We start from the raw sequence: 21,140 nt of genomic DNA, 5'->3' as shown, positions 1-21,140 counted from the left end.
GCGATAGCTTGCAACTGTGGACTGAAATCACTTCATGGCACGATGTGACCGCTCGATAAATAAGTAAACAAAGAGAAGTTTGTTATTTTTTAAACACATGTGTGGAAGCTAACATTCAGCTTCAGTCTGAGCTAGGATGATTTTTCTGAGCCCCCCCAAAACCAGGCCGGGTGCCTGGCAAAAAGAGGCCCGTTCACGATTCTGATTATAATTTGGGCAAGTGAACATTACATTCGGGCAAGTTGAACCTGACCTGTACTTGCCCGATGGGCAAGTGCTTTTGAAACCTTAGTGTCAACCCCTGGTGTGTGTGTGCAGATGAGCCGGCCCAGGGCTCCCTCAGCGGCCCCCAGCGAGACCCAGCAGAGCCCCCCAGGCCCCGCCCCTTTGCCAAACCTGAGCTGGCCATGACACAGAGCCTCACTCTCATCAGCTCAGAGAACTGGTGGGACACACACACACACACCACATACACGCACACACAGAATTTGTCGAAGCATTCCGAACTTGTGTTTCATTTGACTTACCTGCTGTGGTTCTGAACGCAGGGAGGAGAAGACTGAAGGGCTCATGGTGCTGCGCAGTCTGGCCCAGAACCACGGGGACACTCTGCGCCCCAGGCTCCGCGACGTCTGCCTCGCCCTCGTTCAAGAGGTAGCTCCCCCTCTCTGGGCCTGCTCCCTGGTGCGCTCTCTCTCTAGCGCGTAACATGGAGACAAGCGTCTGTCACTGTGGGTGGGCGTGTGAGTGGGCGGGCGGCTCCGTGTGGACAGTCCGTCACTGTCTGCAAGTGTAAAACTAACTCAATCCTGTCTACAGCTTAGTCTATATACCTCGCTGTGTGTAAAACCATCCCCATCAATTCTACACCATAGAACAAGTGGTTGATTCGACATGAACAAAGTTAGCAAAACACAGCCTTGAATGAAGCGAGGAGTGTGAAACGTACTATAATGTAACGCATGAATTTCATTCATGTAACACTTTCCAAGACACTCAAAGAACCTTTACAGAGTGAGAGTGGTGTCTACCACGTGTGTGTCTGTAACTCTGTGTGTGTCTGGTTCTCAGGTGAAGAACCTGCGTTCGGGCGTGTCCCGCGTAGCCGTGTGCACGCTTGGCGTCCTGTACTGCCACCTGCAGCGGGACATGGACAAGGAGGTGGACACCACGGCCAGGGCGCTGCTGCACAAGGTGGCCGAGAGCAACGCCTTCATGCGGCAGGAAGTGGACGCGGCGCTGGGCCACATGGTGCGTCACTGCACGCCGGCACGCTGCATCAACGCCTTCCTGGACGGGGGTTTGAGGTCAGGGGAATGCACGCACACATGCACAGACACGCACACACAAGTTGACACATCGCAGACACAAACACACTGTATTGCGCCTTGCTATGTTTTCTAGTATATCTACCACATTATCAGTATTGCAAGATTAAATCTGTGATTTATAAAAAGTACAAAAGTACAAAAGAACAAAAAATAGACATTTAAACAGAACTTGAGTGTCGAAGGAAACGTAAAATCCTTAATCTGCTTTGGACTGGTAGGTAGGATACTCCAGAGGTCTAGCCTATGTTTCCTTATTTCCATCCGTTGTGCATTTCTGTGGTTTGTGTCTCTTTGTGTGCATCCTTCATGTTGAACCTACCTGTGTGTGTCTTCAGCCACCTGAGCGCGGTGGTGAGGAAGTGCGCCGCCCAGCACCTGGCCGACCTGCTGGAGAGGGTGGGCGTGGCCCGCCTGCTGTCCGGAGGGAAGGACGTGACGGACAGAATCCTCCCGGCCGTGGTCAAGCTGGCCCTGGACTCCTCCCAGGGACCCAGGCACGTAGAGCCCCCGGTGACTTCCTGTGTTGGGTGAAGGCTTTGGCGTGTGTCCAACGGCTCGGTGACGTGCCGGTCTCACTCCTCCCCCTTCAGGTCCTTTGGCCGCCGGATGTTGCTGTTCCTGTCCTCCCACCAGGACTTTGATAGCATGCTGGTGAAGTACATCCCCACCAAGGACCTTTCCGCCGCCCGCAAGACGGTCAGCGGACTCAAGGCAAAGGTACGGAAGGCCCCGCCCTCTCGCCCCACCCTACCGCTTGGTGACGGGTCTTGTGAACGTTGTTGTTGTGTTTGTTGTGTCAGGGTCAGGGTCAGGGTCTGGGTGAGACGCCCCAGACCCCACCCTCGCTTCCCGGCAGTGGCACCGTCAGGGCCTCGACGCTCAAAAGGAAGCTCCCGAAACCGACCATAGCCCCCAGCCCCGCCACCACCACCGCCACCCCGACCAACACCTCCACCACCACCCCCAGGTGAGACTCCTCCCAGACACATGGCCACCTTTGAAATATGTTGGTGAAAGTAAAACCCTTACTTATGCTATGAGGTCAGCTCCTCTCTCGGGTGTCTTTTGTTTGCAATGTCTCCTATATTTATTTATGCATTTGTTAGTTTTCTCAACTTCAAGCAAACTTTAAGAATATCTTTTATCTTATTTCCAAGATCATATATATATATGTAGTGAGCATGTATGCAATTTCATGACATTATATTTTGTGATACCCTACAGGGAGCCCAACAGCAAGTACAGCTCCAAACCTCTGGGTCACATAATCGAAGACCAGGCTGAGTACATCAGGCAGCTCACCGCTCTGCTGGAGTCCAAGGAGTTCAGGGAGCGCATCAAAGGCCTCGACCAGCTGGTGGCCGACTGCCAGGACAACCCCAGCATGGTCATCCGCAGCCTGTTCCCGGTCCGTAAAACACCCCCACCGCTCGTAAACGCCCACTACCTCACACTCGCCATTATTCGCTTTCCGGGTGAGACTCCCTCCTGTCCCCTTTTTGTTCATCTGTTCCCCGTATCTCCCGCTCCCCCAGGTGTTCGACGCCTTCAGAGACCGCCTGCAGGAGTCCAACCGTAAGGTGAACCTGTACGCCTTGGAGGCCCTGCAGGAGATGGTGCGCCTGCTGAAGGACGACCTGTCCGGGGTTCTCAACCACCTGGTGCCCGCCATTGTGGACAACCACCTCAACTCCAAAAACCGCGCTGTGTACTCGGCCGCCACAGGGGCCCTCTGCGAGCTGGTGCTGAACCTCGGTGAGGGCCCGGTGGGGAGCTGTCCAGAACACGGTCCGGTCTGACCACGGCGTTGTACTTGTTACTCATGTGTTCTTCCCTTGGCCCTCTCCAGACAGCAGCCTCCTCCTGGAGCCGTTCTGCTTCAAGGCACGGGCTCTTAGCGGCCAAGCAAAGGTGGATCTGATCGGGAAGGTTGCAGGTTTGTTAATGGATATAATGTTTGTTTTGTTTTTTGCAATGATCAGCACCAAACATACGTATACCATTGTGTGGCCAATCAAGAGGCATCTGATCCACTCTGCTCCGCCGCCTCCATCTCCTCCTTCTCTTCCTCGGTCTACTCCTGTCTCCCATTCTTTTGTCTCTACCTTGGCTTCATCCTCCTTCTCTTCCTCTGTCTCCTCCCCTCCCCCTATCGCTCCGTCTCCTCCTCCCCCCCCAGAGCTGGTGACGGAGCTGTACCCCCGCCGGCCCCAGCTGGTGGAGCAGAAGGCGCTGCCCCTGCTGTGGTGCCTGCTGGGCCCGTCCAGCGGCAGCGTGCACCGGGCGACCACCAGCCTGTGCCGAGCCCTCCACCATCAGATGGGGCCCGGCCTGCGGCAGAGCGCCGCCTCCCAGCCCCCGAGCGTCGGCAGGGACCTCAACCAGCTGCTGAGAACCATGTCCTGAATAAAAAATGATGTAAGGACGGGAACGAGAAGAGTCACTGCCCCCGAGCGTCGGCGGGGACCTCAACCAGCTGCTGAGAACCATGTCCTGAATAAAAAATGACGTAAGGACGGGAACAAGAAGACTCACTGCTCTCTTTGCACTTTTACAGGTAGGTTGTGTTGCACTTTAACAGGTAGCCTCACAAAGCCTGTTATCAAAGCCTGGGGCCTCATTTATCAACCGTACTTACGCACAGATTTGTGCGTAAGGAGGGAGTAAGATCATTGCCACGCAAAGTATGGAATTTACCAACATAGGAATGCGTGTAAATTCAAGCACAGCTCTGGCCATGCTTACGAACAGAATCAAGTGGTAGAATAGCGATATTACAAGCGCAAAGCAAAGCATTTAAGAGTGTCAACGTCTGCATTAGGCAATCGACATCCACATATGTCCCGTGTTCACTTTAATTAGAAAACATTCAATTACTCCTTTGTCTAATTTTAAACAGACAAATTACCTAATTGGTTTCAAACCCTATAAAAGACACCTGTGAGGAATTTTTGAAAACGCGCAGGGAGCGCATTTTTAAAGATTGTGGTGATCTGCTTGGGGAGAGCACAGAGTGGCTTAGTAGGTACCGCTTCCCAAAGAATGTACTGCTGGATTTCTGTCGGCATTTAGGGCCAATGTTGGCTCGAGGCATGAGCCTCACGAACGCAATCCCTGTGAATATCCAACTCCTTTCCACCCTGGGATTTTTAGCTGGCACATATCAGCGTGAGGTTGGAAACATATCCGGCCTTTCCCAGCCATCGATGAGTAGGACCATGCCGGCGGTGTTGGACACAATTATTTCCCTTGCCCCAAACTACATCCAGTTCCCTTACAGAGATCCCCAACAAGCCGAAATCAAACAGGGCTTTCACGCCATCGCCGGATTCACAAACATAATTGGAGCCATGGATTGCACCCACATAGCCATAAAAGCACCGTCAACTAACGAATTTAACTATTTTAACAGAAAGGGGTTTCATTCTGTCAACGTGCAAATCGTTTGTGATGCAAATCTGTCCTTTTTAAACGTTGTTGCGCGGTAGCCTGGAGGAACACACGACTCAATCATCATGCAGAACAGCTCTGTTGGTCTGTGTCTCCAAGAAGGCGCTGTGGAAGATGGCTGGCTCCTTGGTGAGTATTAGGCTACTGCATGTTTAAAATACTATTGCTGGGTTATGTACAGTTGTTAAAAAATATATCATCATTAGGTGATCAAGGTTACCAGCTGAAGCCATGGATAATGACCCGCTTAACCAACCCGAGGACCCTGCAGGAACAGGCGTATAACCATGCCCATGTGCGTACGAGGAGCACCGTTGAGCTTAAGGGTGCACTCACACTAGGCCATCTGGCCGTGGCCGTTTTCACACCGGATCACTTGCGTCCCGAACCGTGAGTGTTGAACCGTTGCACCACTAGTGGTGTTGAATGATTTGATACGGCATCCTCCACGCATTACTTCGGCTTTGCAAGTACTGCATATTGCAATTCAGGTGGGATACGATAGGCCTGCGCACGTTTGATAAATACCAAAAAATGTTGTACTTAAGCAAATCCTAAATTTCCTTCGTAAGAGAGAATTTGTATCATTTTCTACGCACGGTTGATAAATGAGGCCCCAGGACTTCTCAAACGGGCTGTAACAGGAAGCAAACTGCCAACCCAGAAGGGAAAGACCACTACAACCCGCCCTACCAAGACCGCCACAACCCCCTTACCCGTACGGAGTTACATCCATACTGCCCGGGGCCAAGAATACCCCTCCAGTGACCTGGCCTGAAGCCCAACCTCTTCAGTAATGTTTAAAGATCGGGTTATAAATGCATAGAAAGGGGTTATAGAAAGGCTCTTGCTATATAAATAATTTACCTGTGTAGGGTGGACATTTGTAGTCATCCGTCTGATCACAAGACATTTTGCGTCATGGTGCGGTAAAGCAAACGCAATACCGCCCCCGCTGCTCCGATTCTCCGGCCAATCTCACACTCCATAGTACCCTCACTCGCGAACAAGACCCCGAGGTACTTGAACTCTTTCACTTGGGCTAAGGACTCATTTCCTACCCGGAGTAAGCAATCCACCGTTTTCCTGCTAAGAGTCATGGCCTCAGATTTAGCGGTGCTGATCCTCATCCCAGCCGCTTCACACTCGGCCGCCAGCCGATCCAGTGAGTGCTGAAGGTCACAGGCCGATGATCCAATGAGGACCACATCATCTGCAAAAAGCAGTGACGAGATCCTCAGAACACCGAACTGCAACCCCTCCCCACCACGACTACGCCTCGATATCCTGTCCATGTATATCACAAACAGGATTGGTGACAAGGCGCAGCCCTGGCGGAGACCAGCACCCACTGAGAACGAAACTGACTGGCTGCCGAGGACGCGAACACAGCTCTCGCTTTGGAGGTACAGAGATTGGATGGCCCTGAGGATAGACCCCCTTACCCCATACTCCCGCAGCACCTCCCACAGTTTCTCCCGGGGGACCCGGTCATACGCCTTCTCCAGATCCACAAAACACATGTAGACCGGATGGGCATACTCCCAGGCCCCCTCCAGGATCCTTGCGAGAGTGAAGAGCTGGTCCGTAGTTCCACGTCTTGGGCGAAAACCGCATTGTTCCTCTTCAATCTGAGGTTCGACGATCGGCCGAACCCTCCTTTCCAGCACCTTGGAGTAGACTTTACCAGGGAGGCTGAGAAGTGTGATACCCCGGTAATTGGCACACACTCTCTGGTCCCCCTTTTTGAATAGGGGAACCACCACCCCGGTTTGCCACTCCTTTGGCACTGTACCCGACTCCCACGCGATGTTGAATAGGCATGTCAACCATGACAGCCCCTCAACACCCAGAGCCTTTAGCATTTCTGGCTGGATCTCATCAATCCCTGGGGCTTTGCCACTGCGGAGATGTTTGACTACCTCAGTGACCTCCACCGGGGAAATTGACGACCAAACACCATCAACCTCGAGCTCTGCCTCCAACATAGAGGGCGTGTTATTCGGATTCAGGAGTTCCTCAAAGTGTTTCTTCCAACGTCCGACGACCTCCTCAGTTGAGGTCAACAGAGATCCCATCCTTACTGTACACAGCTTGGATGGTTCCCCGTTTCCCCCTCCTGAGGTGCCGGATAGTCTTCCAGAAACACTTTGGTGCCGACCGAAAGTCCTTCTCCATGGCCTCTCCGAACTTCTCCCACACCCGCTGCTTAACCTCCGACACGGCAGCAGCTGCAGCCCTTCGAGCCTGTCGGTACCCTGCAACCGAGTCAGGAGTCCTCCAGGATATCATATCCCGGAAGGGCTCCTTCTTCAATCGGACGGCTTCCCTGACCACCGGTGTCCACCACGGTGTCCGAGGGTTACCGCCCCTTGAGGAGCCTAAGACCCTGAGGCCACAGCTAGCCACCGCAGCTTCAACAATGGAGGCTTTGAACACCGCCCACTCCAGCTCAATGCCCCCAACCTCCACAGGAATGCCAGAAAAACTCAGCCGGAGGTGTGAGTTGAAGATACCTAGGACGGGGGCCTCCTCCAGACGTTCCCAATTCACCCGCACTACTTGTTTGGGCTTACCAGGTCTATCCGGAAATTTCCCCCATTCCCTGATCCAACTCACAACCAGATGGTGGTCGGTTGACACTTCCGCCCCTCTCTTAACCCGAGTGTCAGAAACATGCGGCCTCAGATCAGATGACACGATCACGAAATCGATCATCGACCTTCGGCCTAGGGTACTTTGGTACCAGGTACACTTATGAGCACCCTTATGTTCGAACATGGTGTTCGTTATGGATAATCCATGACTAGCACAGAAGTCCAATAACAAACGACCGCTCGGGTTTAGATCAGGGAGGCCGTTCCTCCCCACCACGCCTCTCCAGGTGTCTCCATCGTTGCCCACGTGGGCGTTGAAGTCTCCCAGCAGAACTACGGAGTCCCCTACTGGAGCCCCATACAGGACTCCATTCAGGGTCTCCAAGAAGGCAGAGTACTCTGGACTGCTGTTTGGTGCATACGCACAAACAACAGTCAGAGTTTTCCCCCCTACAACCCTTAGGCGCAGGGAGGCGACCCTCTCGTCTACCGGGGTAAACTCCAACACCGCGGCGCTCAGCCGGGGATTTATGAGTATCCCCACACCCGCCTGGCGCCTCACGCCCTCGGCAACTCCGGAGAAGAATAGAGTTCAACCCTTATCCAGGAGTACGGTAACAGAGCTGAGACTGTGCGTGGAGGTAAGCCCCACCAGATCTAACTGATAGCGCTCCACCTCCCTCACAAGCTTCGGTTCCTTTCCCCACAGCGAGGTGACGTTCCACGTCCCCAGAGCCAGCTTCTGCTGCCCGGGTCTGGTCCGTCGAGACCCCTGACCTTCGCTGCCACCCATATGGCTGCGCACCCGACCCAAACGGGTCTTCCCACAGGTGGTGGGCCCATGGGATGAAGAGTTCTTTCCGCAAGGAGGAAAGAACTCCAAGCAGAGGGTCCGGCTGTTAGCCCAGCTTTTTTGATCCCTCACAACAAATTATACCTTTAGCAACAAGGGTCCCGGTGGTAGGTGCCTATATTTCCTTTTTTAATTCAAGTGTACTAGTGAGCTAACTTCTGTAGCCTTAAGGAAGTCAATTTAAGAACTATACATTTGCATATATTGTCAGCATCAAATGTGAAGTTGAGGATATGTTTCCAATATTAGCATAAATTGTGAAATGTAAGGTACGTAGAGATACATGATTAGAGTAAGTGGAATCACAAAACAATGATTAGAAAGTAGTTTATCTGTATTGTCTTCTCAGACAATGTGCTGCACTTATGAACAGAACATAGACACTACACATTAATACAATACAAGAGGTTTGTAAAGTACCTAAACAGTAGTGTAAGAGTAGTAAATATCTAGTTAAAAGTACTTGGATTAATACGATCTGATTATTGTGGAAATAAGCAGGGCAATATTTACATAAATATCATCATGCCCAAAATGTTTTATTGAATGCATGTCCAATGTGTGCGTGTGCGTGTGTGTGCTGAGGAAAGCAAGGCAGTGTAGCATCGAGTGTGAAGTAGTGTGGATGAAAGTGTTCTTGAAATGGCTGCAAACAGCAATACTGGAGGCCAAAGATGGGCTCAAACAAGCAAGTTTTGAACAGGCAATGCACTGGTTCTAATTACGACCATCTTTAATCTGAAGTGCGGCCTTAATATGGGTCTGCACATTGAGGACAATAGATCTCCCCTATAGCCATGTGGATATCCATTCAAGATTAAATAGGCTTGCATCAAAATGTAATTGTTACCCCCTCTCAAAGCGGGCCTTGTCATCAGACAACTGCAGGTTATTGTTCTATGTCTATGAGACATGCTGCTATCCCAGCTAGAAGGGAAATGCCCCACGATACTGGCAAACATAACTTCATAACCCCAGTATATATGTTTAAAAAAACAAACACGTTTTAATCTTATATTCTATGAACATTTTAAGGAGGTCCATCATTTCAAATAATGTTTGTGTGTCTCGGTTAACCTTAATTTTTTAAAAGTTTTAACTGCCACATTCTGAGGTGGATTGGGTCCGTTGCTAAGGGAGCCAACTACAACTAGATGAAGAGAGGGGGGGTGCCACGTACTTTGTTCGTGCTGTGCCCGACCGGGCTCCGTTGCAAACCCGGCCACCAGGCGCTCGCCATCGAGCCCTCCGTCTGGGCCTGGCTCCAGACGGAGGCCCCGGGCTTCCTCCGGGCCGGGTCACATCTCCTCTTTTTCCGTTATTCATTGGAGTTTTTGAACCATTCTTAGTCTGGCCCCTCACCTGAGACCACTCTGCCATGAGAGACCCTACCAGGCCTACGAGAGAGACCCTACTCTAATGTAAACTGTTTATATTTCCAACAGGAAATAAATGTGTTGCAGAAGAAAGAACGAGCTTCATTCTGTAACATTCACGTAAATGCGTTACCGATTGTGACATCATGCTTAGGGACCGCTGTGTCCTCCTTGCGGAAAGAACAGCTGATGATTCTGGTAAGAACAGAGGTGGAGGACTGTGGCGCTATGTAAATAAAGCTTGGTGCACGGTCAATAATATTATTGAGCCGCTGCTCTGCTCACCTACACTATCTCCTGTGGTTAAGTTTAGACCTTTCTATCTGCCCATATCGCTTACATCTAGCGCTACATGCCTGCAGCTTAAATCCCCCCAGATGCTAATGCTAAGCTTACAATGAAGAACTGCTTGCTTCCATTAGCAAACAGACTTTACTGCCGAAGATGGCCTTTATTGTTGTGGGTGGCCACAACCACTCCGACTTGAACTTTGTACTCTCCAAATGACATCAACTTGTCATCTTCCCTATGAGAGGAGACAAGACTTTGGACCATGTTCACACCAACATGGCTGAGTCCCCCTTCCCCAACGGTCGTTCTTACCCCCCTCTTCCAACATGTTAAACCCACAGTGAGGACGGTTCAAGTTCTGCCAGAATCTTAAGAATCAGTTTTATACAAACGGACTGTAGTCTGGATGCCGTTCGAGGCAATGTATAGTACATGCTACGTTTAATTGATTTTCTTAGAAAAAAGGCCTTTCATGATGCAGTGGTCAATAATGAGAGCAAAGATGTGACCACAATCACACCTTCATAACATCGCATCATTTTGAAGAGAGAACAACAAACAGCACATTCAATTAAACTGGTTTTAATGTTGCATGATAAAAGTCCCATGAACAGACTTTAAATGTATTTACTAATTATTTATTTTTTGACTTTTGCATGACTCAGGTAGAACTGTTCGAGCCCAGTTCAAACTTTTTAAAGCACACTATAAATAACCAGACCGTACATGCAACCAACCAATCATCTGCCTGATTACTATCCTGTAGCGGTGAAGATGGGGCATGCTACTGAAGGGTCAGTCTTCTTGTGTACTTTAAATTCACAAGCCTCCGGATCGAACTCGGACACGCAGTCATCGGGATAGCCTATAGGCGTCATGAAACTGCAATGACAAATGACTCATTAGAAATTAGGAGGTAGCGTTTCCCAAAGGAGCATTGAATTGACGGTGAAAGTGAAACTTACCTTTGGCAGCATCCACCACAACTGCAGTCCATGCATTGGCTGTTTCTCCAGCTGGATCCTACGACATGCCACGTTTTGTCCACGGTATCCTGACACGAAGTTGCTCCTACAGGGTGAACAAGACATCAACTCAAAATGATAACAAGATCTAACGTGTACACATTTCAAAGTGTGCTTTTTTATCTGTCTCCACACGTTTACCTGGGTTCAAAGCTACACGGAAGCAGTGGGCATCTAGCACGGCTGCAAGGGCGCACACAACTGAAGCTACAACCAGAAATCTCTAAGGGGAAGAGAAGAACATGATAGTTACAGACTTGTTTGCTATATTGTCATTATCCTATGACAATATACGCAGCATTAAAATATGTGCCAACAAACACATAAACGTACATGTACATAAACGTACATCAACATTATTGATGACCTATCTATGTAGGTAATGAGAAAACAGCCTACCATGATGGCTGGAGAACAGGATTGAATGCTGGTCAGAGAATGGAGTCTTATAGTGCGGTGTGTGTGTTCTGGGACTGGCTTTAAATATTGAACCTCACTGAGACCTTTGGACTCAAACATCGGGGAGTTACTGTAAATAAGAAAAGCAAAACCCAAATGGCTTGATTCCCTTGGGGAGGGAATCTTACGTAATCCTAGCAATCATTGTTTACAAAACACAGTGATGGTTTTAAATGCATTAAAAATATTTATTTCCGAAAGAGGATTTGTGGCAGTAGTTCTGGAATTGAGTCAGCCCAATATAGCACACCCAAAAAGACGAATACAAAGGGAGTTTCATTCCAAGCAGAGGGTCCGGCTGTTAGCCCAGCTTTTTTGATCCCTCACAACAAATTATACCTTTAGCAACAAGGGTCCCGGTGGTAGGTGCCTATATTTCCTTTTTTAATTCAAGTGTACTAGTGAGCTAACTTCTGTAGCCTTAAGGAAGTCAATTTAAGAACTATACATTTGCATATATTGTCAGCATCAAATGTGAAGTTGAGGATATGTTTCCAATATTAGCATAAATTGTGAAATGTAAGGTACGTAGAGATACATGATTAGAGTAAGTGGAATCACAAAACAATGATTAGAAAGTAGTTTATCTGTATTGTCTTCTCAGACAATGTGCTGCACTTATGAACAGAACCTAGACACTACACATTAATACAATACAAGAGGTTTGTAAAGTACCTAAACAGTAGTGTAAGAGTAGTAAATATCTAGTTAAAAGTACTTGGATTCATACGATCTGATTATTGTGGAAATAAGCAGGGCAATATTTACATAAATATCATCATGCCCAAAATGTTTTATTGAATGCATGTCCAATGTGTGCGTGTGCGTGTGTGTGCTGAGGAAAGCAAGGCAGTGTAGCATCGAGTGTGAAGTAGTGTGGATGAAAGTGTTCTTGAAATGGCTGCAAACAGCAATACTGGAGGCCAAAGATGGGCTCAAACAAGCAAGTTTTGAACAGGCAATGCACTGGTTCTAATTACGACCATCTTTAATCTGAAGTGCGGCCTTAATATGGGTCTGCACATTGAGGACAATAGATCTCCCCTATAGCCATGTGGATATCCATTCAAGATTAAATAGGCTTGCATCAAAATGTAATTGTTACCCCCTCTAAAAGCGGGCCTTGTCATCAGACAACTGCAGGTTATTGTTCTATGTCTATGAGACATGCTGCTATCCCAGCTAGAAGGGAATGCCCCACGATACTGGCAAACATAACTTCATAACCCCAGTATATATGTTTAAAAAAACAAACACGTTTTAATCTTATATTCTATGAACATTTTAAGGAGGTCCATCATTTCAAATAATGTTTGTGTGTCTCGGTTAACCTTAATTTTTTAAAAGTTTTAACTGCCACATTCTGAGGTGGATTGGGTCCGTTGCTAAGGGAGCCAACTACAGAATAAATAAAAAAAACTTCTCACAATGTGACATAACAATGGGAGACCATTCCCACTGCTACGTCCAGAAAATGTTTTGAGGTAGTATGGCGTGAAGAGTAATGTATTAATCTCTTAAACAGTTACATATGGTTTTGCCTCCTTCTGTTTCCATCCCCCTCCCTGCTAGAGCCCGGTCTCTAGCAGGGACCGGGCTAGAGTGTTATCAACTGTTGGCTGATAACACCTTTGCCCTGCCCCCACACTTACCAAATCCCTGTATCTGACCCGCACTATTTACCGTATAGTATTCTACAGTACGTTGATTGAACAGTGTACGTGGATTCACCTTCGTCCTGTTCTCCTCCTCGTCCCTGCCAAACCTGGGTCTCTAACCCCCTACTGTCCGTAAAGAAGTTGATCAGTGGAGCAGCTGAGGGGTTGGTATTGGCATCAAATGGCCCTTCTTATGTCTTACGGTCCAGCAACGGATCCCCAGCTCAGAGGTTGTGGTTAAGAGTAATTGTTTGAACAGTGTTTCGCTTATGAGTTACTGATCGTGAGGTAACGCAAAACTTTTTGCAATGTTACACAAAAGTTTGGCAAGGTAACGCAAAAGTATCACAAAAGCAAATACCCACCATGACAAGTACACCCTCACCATGGCCCTTCGGGCTCTCCGTACAGTTCCAAGTGTCAATATGTCAGTATAAGTATCAATCTGTCACAGTGCAAACAGCAGGAGCCACATGCTGCTCAGTTGGCCTTTCTCAGAACATGCCCTGTTGTTTTTCATGAGTATATATCTTTCAGGGTGTGTTCAGGATTTATGAAAGCTGTGATTTCAGATAGAAAAGATGGAATACTAAATATAAGAAGGAAAATGTGAACTTGACCAAATAGCTGCCTCAGCGTTTTTACCATCAGTGTTCTGTACTGGTTTATCAACTCCAAGAACATACACCAGAGGGGCTTCTGTGGAACAGAATGGTGCAGATGGGAGATGTTGGGCATTTACTGTCCCAGAGAAGCAAAAAGGAAACCAACCCCTCAGTCATTTTCTGGCATTTCTGTGGAGGTTGGGGGCATTGAGCCGGAGTGGGCGGTGTTCAAAGCCTCCATTGTTGAAGCTGTGGCGGCTAGCTGTGGCCTCAGGGTCTTAGGCCCCTCAAGGGGCGGTAACCCTCGGACACCGTGGTGGACACCGGTGGTCAGGGAAGCAGTCCGATTGAAGGAGGCCTTCCGGGATATGATATCCTGGAGGACTCCTGACTCGGTTGCAGGGTACCGACAGGCTCGAAAGGCTGCAGCTGCTGCCGTGTCAGAGGTTAAGCAGCGGCTGTGGAAGAAGTTCGGAGAGGCCATGGAGAAGGACTTTCGGTCGGCACCAAAGTGTTTCTGGAAGACTTTCCGGCACCTCAGGAGGGGGAAACGGAACCATCCAAGCTGTGTACAGTAATGATGGGACTCTGTTGACCTCAACTGAGGAGGTTGTTGGACGTTGGAAGGAACACTTTGAGGAACTCCTGAATCCGAATAACACGCCCTCTATGTTGGAGGCAGAGCTCGAGGTTGATGGTGTTTGGTCGTCAATTTCCCTGGTGGAGGTCACTGAGGTAGTCAAACATCTCCGCAGTGGCAAAGCCCCAGGAATTGATGAGATCCAGCCAGAAATGCTAAAGGCTCTGGGTGTTGAGGGGCTGTCATGGTTGACACGCCTATTCAACATTGCGTGGGAGTTGGGTAAAGTGCCAAAGTAGTGGCAAACCGGGGTGGTGGTTCCCCTGTTCAAAAAGGGGGACCAGAGTGTGTGCAAATTACCGGGGTATTATATTTCTCAGCCTCCCTGGTAAAGTCTACTCCAAGGTGCTGGAAAGGAGGGTTCGGCCGATCGTCAAACCTCAGATTGAAGAGGAACAATGCAGTTTTTGCCCCGGACGTGGAACTCCGGACCAGCTCTTCATTCTCGCAAGGATCCTGGAGGGGGCCTGGGAGTATGCCCGTCCGGTCTACATGTGTTTTGTGGATCTGGAGAAGGTGTATGACCGGGTCCCCCGGGAAAAACTGTGGGAGGTGCTGCGGGAGTATGGGGTAAGGGGGTCTCTCCTCAGGGCCATCCAATCTCTGTACTCCCAAAGCGAGAGCTGCGTCCTTGGCAGCCAGTCAGTTTCGTTCTCAGTGGGTGCTGGTCTCCGCCAGGGCTGCGCCTTGTCACCAATCCTGTTTGTGATATACATGGAAAGGATATCGAGGCGTAGTCGTGGTGGGGAGGGGTTGCAGTTCGGTGGTCTGAGGATCTCGTCACTGCTTTTTGCAGATGATGTGATGATGTGTGTTCATCATCTGCAAAAATCTGCATTGGATCATCGGCCTGTGACCTTCAGCACTCACTGGATCGGCTGGCGGCCGAGTGTGAAGCGGCTGGGATGAGGATCAGCACCGCTAAATCTGAGGCCATGACTCTTAGAATGAAACCGGTGGATTGCTTACTCCGGGCAGGAAATGAGTCCTTAGCCCAAGTGAAGGAGTTCAAGTACCTCGGGGTCTTGTTCGCGAGTGAGGGTACGATGGAGCGTGAGATTGGCCGGAGAATCTGAGCAGCGGGGGCGGTATTGCGTTCGCTTTACCGCATCATTGTTACGAAAAGAGAGCTGAGCCGCAAGGCAAAGCTCTCGATCTACCGGTCGATCTTCGTTCCTATCCTCACCTATGGTCATGAGGGTTGGGTGATGACCGAAAGGACCAGATCGCGGGTACAAGCGGCCGAGATGAGTTTTCTCAGAAGGGTGGCTTGCGTCTCCCTTAGGGTGAGAAGCTCAGCCATCCGTGAGGAACTCGGATTAGAGCCGCTGCTCCTTTACTTAGAAAGGAGTCAGCTGAGGTGGTTCGGGCATCTGGTAAGGATGCCCACTGGGCGCCTCCCTTGGGAGGTGTTTCAGGCACGTCCAGTGGGGAGGAGACCTCGGGGAAGACCCAGGACTAGGTGGAGAGATTATATCTCAACACTGGCCTGGGAACGCCTCGGGATCCCCCCGTCAGAGCTGGTCAATGTGGCCCGGGAAAGGGAAGTCTGGGGCCCCCTGCTTGAGCTGCTCCCCCCGCGACCCGACCCCGGATAAGCGGATGAAGATGAGATGATGAGATGAGATGAGACCCTTAGTCAAATTCCATTTCACATTGGGCAGACAAGGTTAACTTCACCCACAATGTAGTTGAATCCTTGTTAAAGATCTTGATAGAAAATGTACTCACAGCTGCCAAAGAAGCAGGAACACTGCTGAAACCTGCCAAAGTGTTGTTTAAGGGGGAGTACGGAATGCAGGACATCAACCTTGGCTGAAAGGGCCGGCTCCTAAAACAATTTAAAATGTAACCCTATCGAACATTGATGAATGAGAATCCTTTGGCATATGTTTGTTGTTGATGTTGTTGGTGTTCGGCTTCAGAAGAGAAGATGCCTTCTGAATGTGTTTGCCATGATACCAAGAGGATTGGGAGGTAATGAGAGATGGAAGGCAACAGAGGAGACCGTTCTCCATCTGTCCAGGTGAAGATTTGCTCAAAGGTATGATTTCAGAGCAGTGTGGATTAATCCATCCTTGTTATGGCAGAGCACTACAATACGTTGTTTGTGTACTTCATTGCACAGGGAGACCTTTGTATGTGGATGGGTTCCTTGTCTACAGAAGTCAACTATTCGCCACAGCAAAGTTAAAGGCATAATGTCATTTCTGCTGCTAGGGTTTGCTAAATCGAAACAAAGCAAAATAAGTCGTTTGACATCTTGAACTATCATGGTAGTTGAACTCATGTTCACTGAAGTTAATGTATTAAGGCTTTTTTCACATAAAGTTTATAGAAGTTGTGTCATTTCATTATAATGAAATGGCCACAAGTATCATAGCATTGACTTGCTGACTAACCACTAGATTACTCAACATGGGTAGCCCATCGCTAGCCTGGATACCATCCTGATCACATTCTGTTTTGCTGCACATTTTCCATGAGAAACTCTGCTAGTACTGCTCTTGTTCTTGTTTAGTTGTTATTGAGTCTATTCTGGGATTACTGCACCTATGGCTGTGTTGACTCTGTTGTTAAAGATACCGCTTGCTGCTTAAGGAGTCATTGTTACAATCCAGTGGCAGCCTGTAACGCAACCAGTGGCGTCACTAGGCTGTTTTATTCGGGGCTAAAGCCCCGGATCTAATTTGATTAGCCCCGAATCTTTTTTGTTAAAAAAAGAAAAAATATATATATTATTTATTTTTTATTTTTTATTTTTTGCTGCATGCAGAGCCTGTGCTATATCCACACGTCGCACATGCCCCCATTTGTTAGGACTCTTGCGTAGCTTACTGCTAGGAATTTCTGTTCTACTGCTCAAGATTTTAAGCCATGAATTTATGAACTTGCATTGAAGAAAATATATCCGTTTTTTGTGGTCTGTAAATAGGCCAATCTATGAGGCTAAATAGCATGCCAATATTGATGACTGATTGTGTCAAGTGTCTAAGGATGAATGCTAACATGATTTGTTTCCAACTTTTGCCTTAAGTTACAATTTAGCTAACTAGCTAGCTGCTGCCCCTTTCGATTCCAATGCCGGCTGTCATTTCATTACCAATGTTAAGTGTCATAAATAGTTAACACTGGTGCTGAGTCATGATTCCTAAAAAAGAAATACCCAAAACATGTGATATGTTTTCAATTTGCAGAAAGTTTTGAAAAATCCAGGATGCCTGAGAGCCTTACTGCATTATATTCCATAATAGTTGTTTCTTTAGGAACCTGAATGTTGTCTTTTCCTTCACAGAAAAAAAAATATTTCCACTATAAAATGATGCAGAAACGCCCCTGAACGTAACCACAGCTATGACACCATCCTTGAGTGGCCAAGATAATACTTCAATTTCTGGAGTCAATGTGGGCGGCTGGATGTCAAGATCGCTCCGTGCTTGGAGGTAGAGGTCGATTTTTGCACCCTTCAGATTCAAGGCCACTATACAGACGCGGTGAGGAACCCACTGACAGCCACTTGTGCTAGCTGCTGGTTCTGTTTTTTTTATATGATATTTCAGACATGATTCTGGTTTTAATTACTACTAATATCATGATGCAGGTCTATAATGCAGGCAGAGCATCGGCGACTGAGGACAATGAATTTGCGGGTCTCTGACTAAATCATCAAATCCAACATGGAAACAAACATGTTGAGGTTCTTTGCCAGGAACATTCTGGGCGCACCAGAGTGTTCATGTTGCAAGAGTTCTGGAGCAGGACCCATTGCCACTCTGTTCGCCAGTTACTAAAACAATAGTTCCCTGTACTGGCAGAGAAAAACTGGAACAAAAAACAGCTGATAAAAAAAAGGGATAAATACGACCAGGAAACTGGGAGAATATAAACAGACCCGAGAACCAGAAATGTCAGGCGTGGTAACAGGACAGGCGCTTCCAGAGGCTCCTACCTACAGACCATCTGAGAAAAAAAACATGAAAGGGCCAACTTAAATCGAAAAGGGAAACACAGGTGAACAAATTAAGTAATTTAAACAGGTGGAGACAATTCAGGGTAACAATTCTACAGGAGAGGGAGAAGCAGGACATCTACATGACAAGCAACATCAGAACAGAATTTGAGGTTGGCAATAGCTTGTCTGCATATTTACTTTAAATTCACTTTGTTTGTTTTATTCCCCCGGGAAAAAGAGTACCAATCTAATCGATCGGTACTCAACACCAAGTCATACAGTAATTCAATGATGGTTGAGACACAATCTGTCTTTTTTCTTCCCAAATATATACAGTACATGCTGGGATAGCAGAGAGGCTCACAAGTCATTTCCTGCGAGTTCAAGTAGAGCTTCAAGTCTCAAGTCACGTATTTCACACTCGGCCTGGCCGTCGTGGCCCCTCTGTCTGGCCTTGATGCCCTTCTGAAATTCATATGCCCATCGGCCCCTCGGGCCCCGCACTCTGCCTGTTTTTTTTTTTTTCATTCCCCGGCCCTGTCCCTCTTCTAGGGCTGGTGACTGTAACCCGGTATTAAACGGAATTATTACAGCATGGATCAGCTCGACGTACCCAGTTGTTGCTGTCGGTATTTGAGAAATTAAGGACAAACATATTTTATTTTAATTTAGGAGAGATAAACATTGCTTTAGTTATATAACTTTCATTAGGAAAGTCAAACTATGGGAGGGGATATGTGAGGATGTTTCCCACGCTTGATGCCTATCTTGGTACCACTGATGAAGGTAGATCGGTCCAATTTGACAATGATTTCAACCAGTTCCCTTATATTGAGGCAAAGTCTGGATTGGGTAAGGAACCCATAAAGTGGGAATGAAAGCAGCACGCTTCCTGCTAAATCGCAGGCAAATCTGATGGATTTGTCCTCTGACCATGGGCTAAAGATGGCACATACGGAAAGGTCATTGAGCTGGGAAAACGTGCACTGCATGACCTTTGGCCTTTTGGATCTACTTATGTGTGAATTGACGTTCTCAGCTTTGACTCTCATCAAGACCAAGCAGAGCAGGCTGAATGTGGAGAAAGGACTGGTGAGAGCTTGAGCCACACTGCCTCCAGAATGATCAAAGCTTAGTGAAGACAAAGCAGCTCAAGTGTCTCATTAACTCAAGATACTGATTAAAGGAGTTGAAACTGAAACTGAATCTGAAAATAATATTTTCACTCAAAATAAGTGTAATCCGTAGTGTTGAATGCTTAAAATATGAGTTCACTAGAACAAATTGAGAAGAATCCTCGATATGCATGAATCAGGGGTACTTCTGGCACGGCCACACGGCTCAAGGGGTACAAGACAAAAGGTGGGGGAGCACTGCTCTAGGTTATCTCTTGTTACTAAGCTTTGGAAAATGAATTAGACATTAGTGTTATTCTCATTAATGTATTCATATATAATAAATGTTTAAACTGATTAACTTGCATTGTTATGGATTTTTTATGGAAGTTGTGTGATCTACACAGGGCCGGATTATCCATATGGGCACTTGGGCCCATGCCCAGGGGCATCAACCATTGAAAACCAGTGGGGGGGCACCACATGAAACAAGCCTTAAATAAATAAATCGTGATTTTTTTATATTATTCACTTGAACATTTTGAAAGTCCATACATTACTCCTTTATGAATATTAATTTCACAAAAATAACAATGGTAATAATAATAGTAAATAAATAAAGATTGTAGGGATCGGCAACATGTGCTTTATTTACATTTTGTAGGACAGTTGGTGGTGTCATGTGCTTTTCTGTTTGTTTTGGATTGCCATGTACTTTTGACTCCACCCTGCTAATCCTGTCTTGATTTGAATTGCTGCCTCTTTGTGAACACACCTGTTGCTAATGTGTGTTGATTGGTTTGTGGGTATTTAAGCTCAGTGTGCCCATCAGTTTCTGTCGGATCGTGCCTGTATGTTACCTGTGCCTTGCTTGAAATAAACTCAGAGAAAGCCTTCTGTCTGCAATTGGATCCTTTTCTACTGAAAGCCTAACAAAGATGACCACTTACACTCCCCCTCGCCAATCTGTTGGAATTTAGTTGGTCCACAAGTGTGCGCAATTTCGCAAACGCTCAACTTGATAAATAGGAGACTGCGATTATGACAAATGTTTGGGATAGAGCAGTGGTTCCCAACCTTTCCCAATCTCCCCCCCCCATAACCATACATTTCTACTTTTTTGTGCCTTTATTTAATAAATGTGTTATTTTCGTAGCTTACAGTGCATGGTGTTAATAGGCCTACATTCCTTAACGTGAACCTTGGGCTTACATACAACACAGCCATGGCTGGAATGTCAGGTGTAATATGACAGCAAAGGCTTAATAACGCGCCTAACCTGACGCTTGACCAGTGTGTGGTGGTTCAGCGCTTCCAACGCGTCAACGCGCCAACGCAGCTAGATGATTCCATGTCCATGCAAGTGAACGGAGCGTTCCCTCTTCGTCATAATCAAACCAAACATCCTTCACATTCACTGAGCGAACATTATGAAAGTAAAATGCACATTTCTCGCTAAAAATGTTTCCATAAACGCATTTAATGGCGTAACTATGTAACTATTTCCACCCAGAATAAAGAAAAATGTTGGCCGTGGCTGCGCTGGAGTCCGAGGTAGGAAACCCAAACGCCGCCGTGTTTGGGTGATAGAGTTTAGATCGGGTTAGATTAAATAATCTCGGATATAAATAACAATAATCGGGTTAAATAACTTCACATGGTGTGTCTGCTGTGTTTCCAGCATTCGCAGTGTTGATCAGCAGAGAAGCAGTCCGCCAAGACGTTGAGGTTGCTTAGCAACCAGACACTCTGTCCATGCAAGTGAACGGAGCGTTCCCTCTTCGTCAT

General features: G+C 47.6%; 1 protein-coding gene across 1 annotated transcript in view; it reads left to right on the top strand.

Moving 5' to 3' along the window:
* Positions 1-19,709, top strand: part of LOC115545824 (TOG array regulator of axonemal microtubules protein 1) — a 28,894-nt gene extending 9,185 nt beyond the window's left edge. Inside the window, exons 6-17 of the mRNA XM_030359268.1 lie at positions 319-445; positions 549-654; positions 1,072-1,307; positions 1,667-1,825; positions 1,922-2,048; positions 2,132-2,298; positions 2,556-2,739; positions 2,867-3,086; positions 3,181-3,267; positions 3,511-3,888; positions 17,581-17,779; positions 17,887-19,709. Coding sequence (XP_030215128.1) covers positions 319-445; positions 549-654; positions 1,072-1,307; positions 1,667-1,825; positions 1,922-2,048; positions 2,132-2,298; positions 2,556-2,739; positions 2,867-3,086; positions 3,181-3,267; positions 3,511-3,737 — 1,640 coding nt within the window. The 3' untranslated portion in view covers positions 3,738-3,888; positions 17,581-17,779; positions 17,887-19,709. The remainder of the gene's footprint in view (positions 1-318; positions 446-548; positions 655-1,071; positions 1,308-1,666; positions 1,826-1,921; positions 2,049-2,131; positions 2,299-2,555; positions 2,740-2,866; positions 3,087-3,180; positions 3,268-3,510; positions 3,889-17,580; positions 17,780-17,886) is intronic.
* The last annotated feature ends 1,431 nt before the right edge of the window (positions 19,710-21,140 follow it).

Source organism: Gadus morhua, chromosome 6 (assembly GCF_902167405.1).
Source record: "Gadus morhua chromosome 6, gadMor3.0, whole genome shotgun sequence".
Lineage (NCBI taxonomy): Eukaryota > Metazoa > Chordata > Actinopteri > Gadiformes > Gadidae > Gadus > Gadus morhua.
This window is presented reverse-complemented; position numbering and strand designations above follow the sequence as displayed.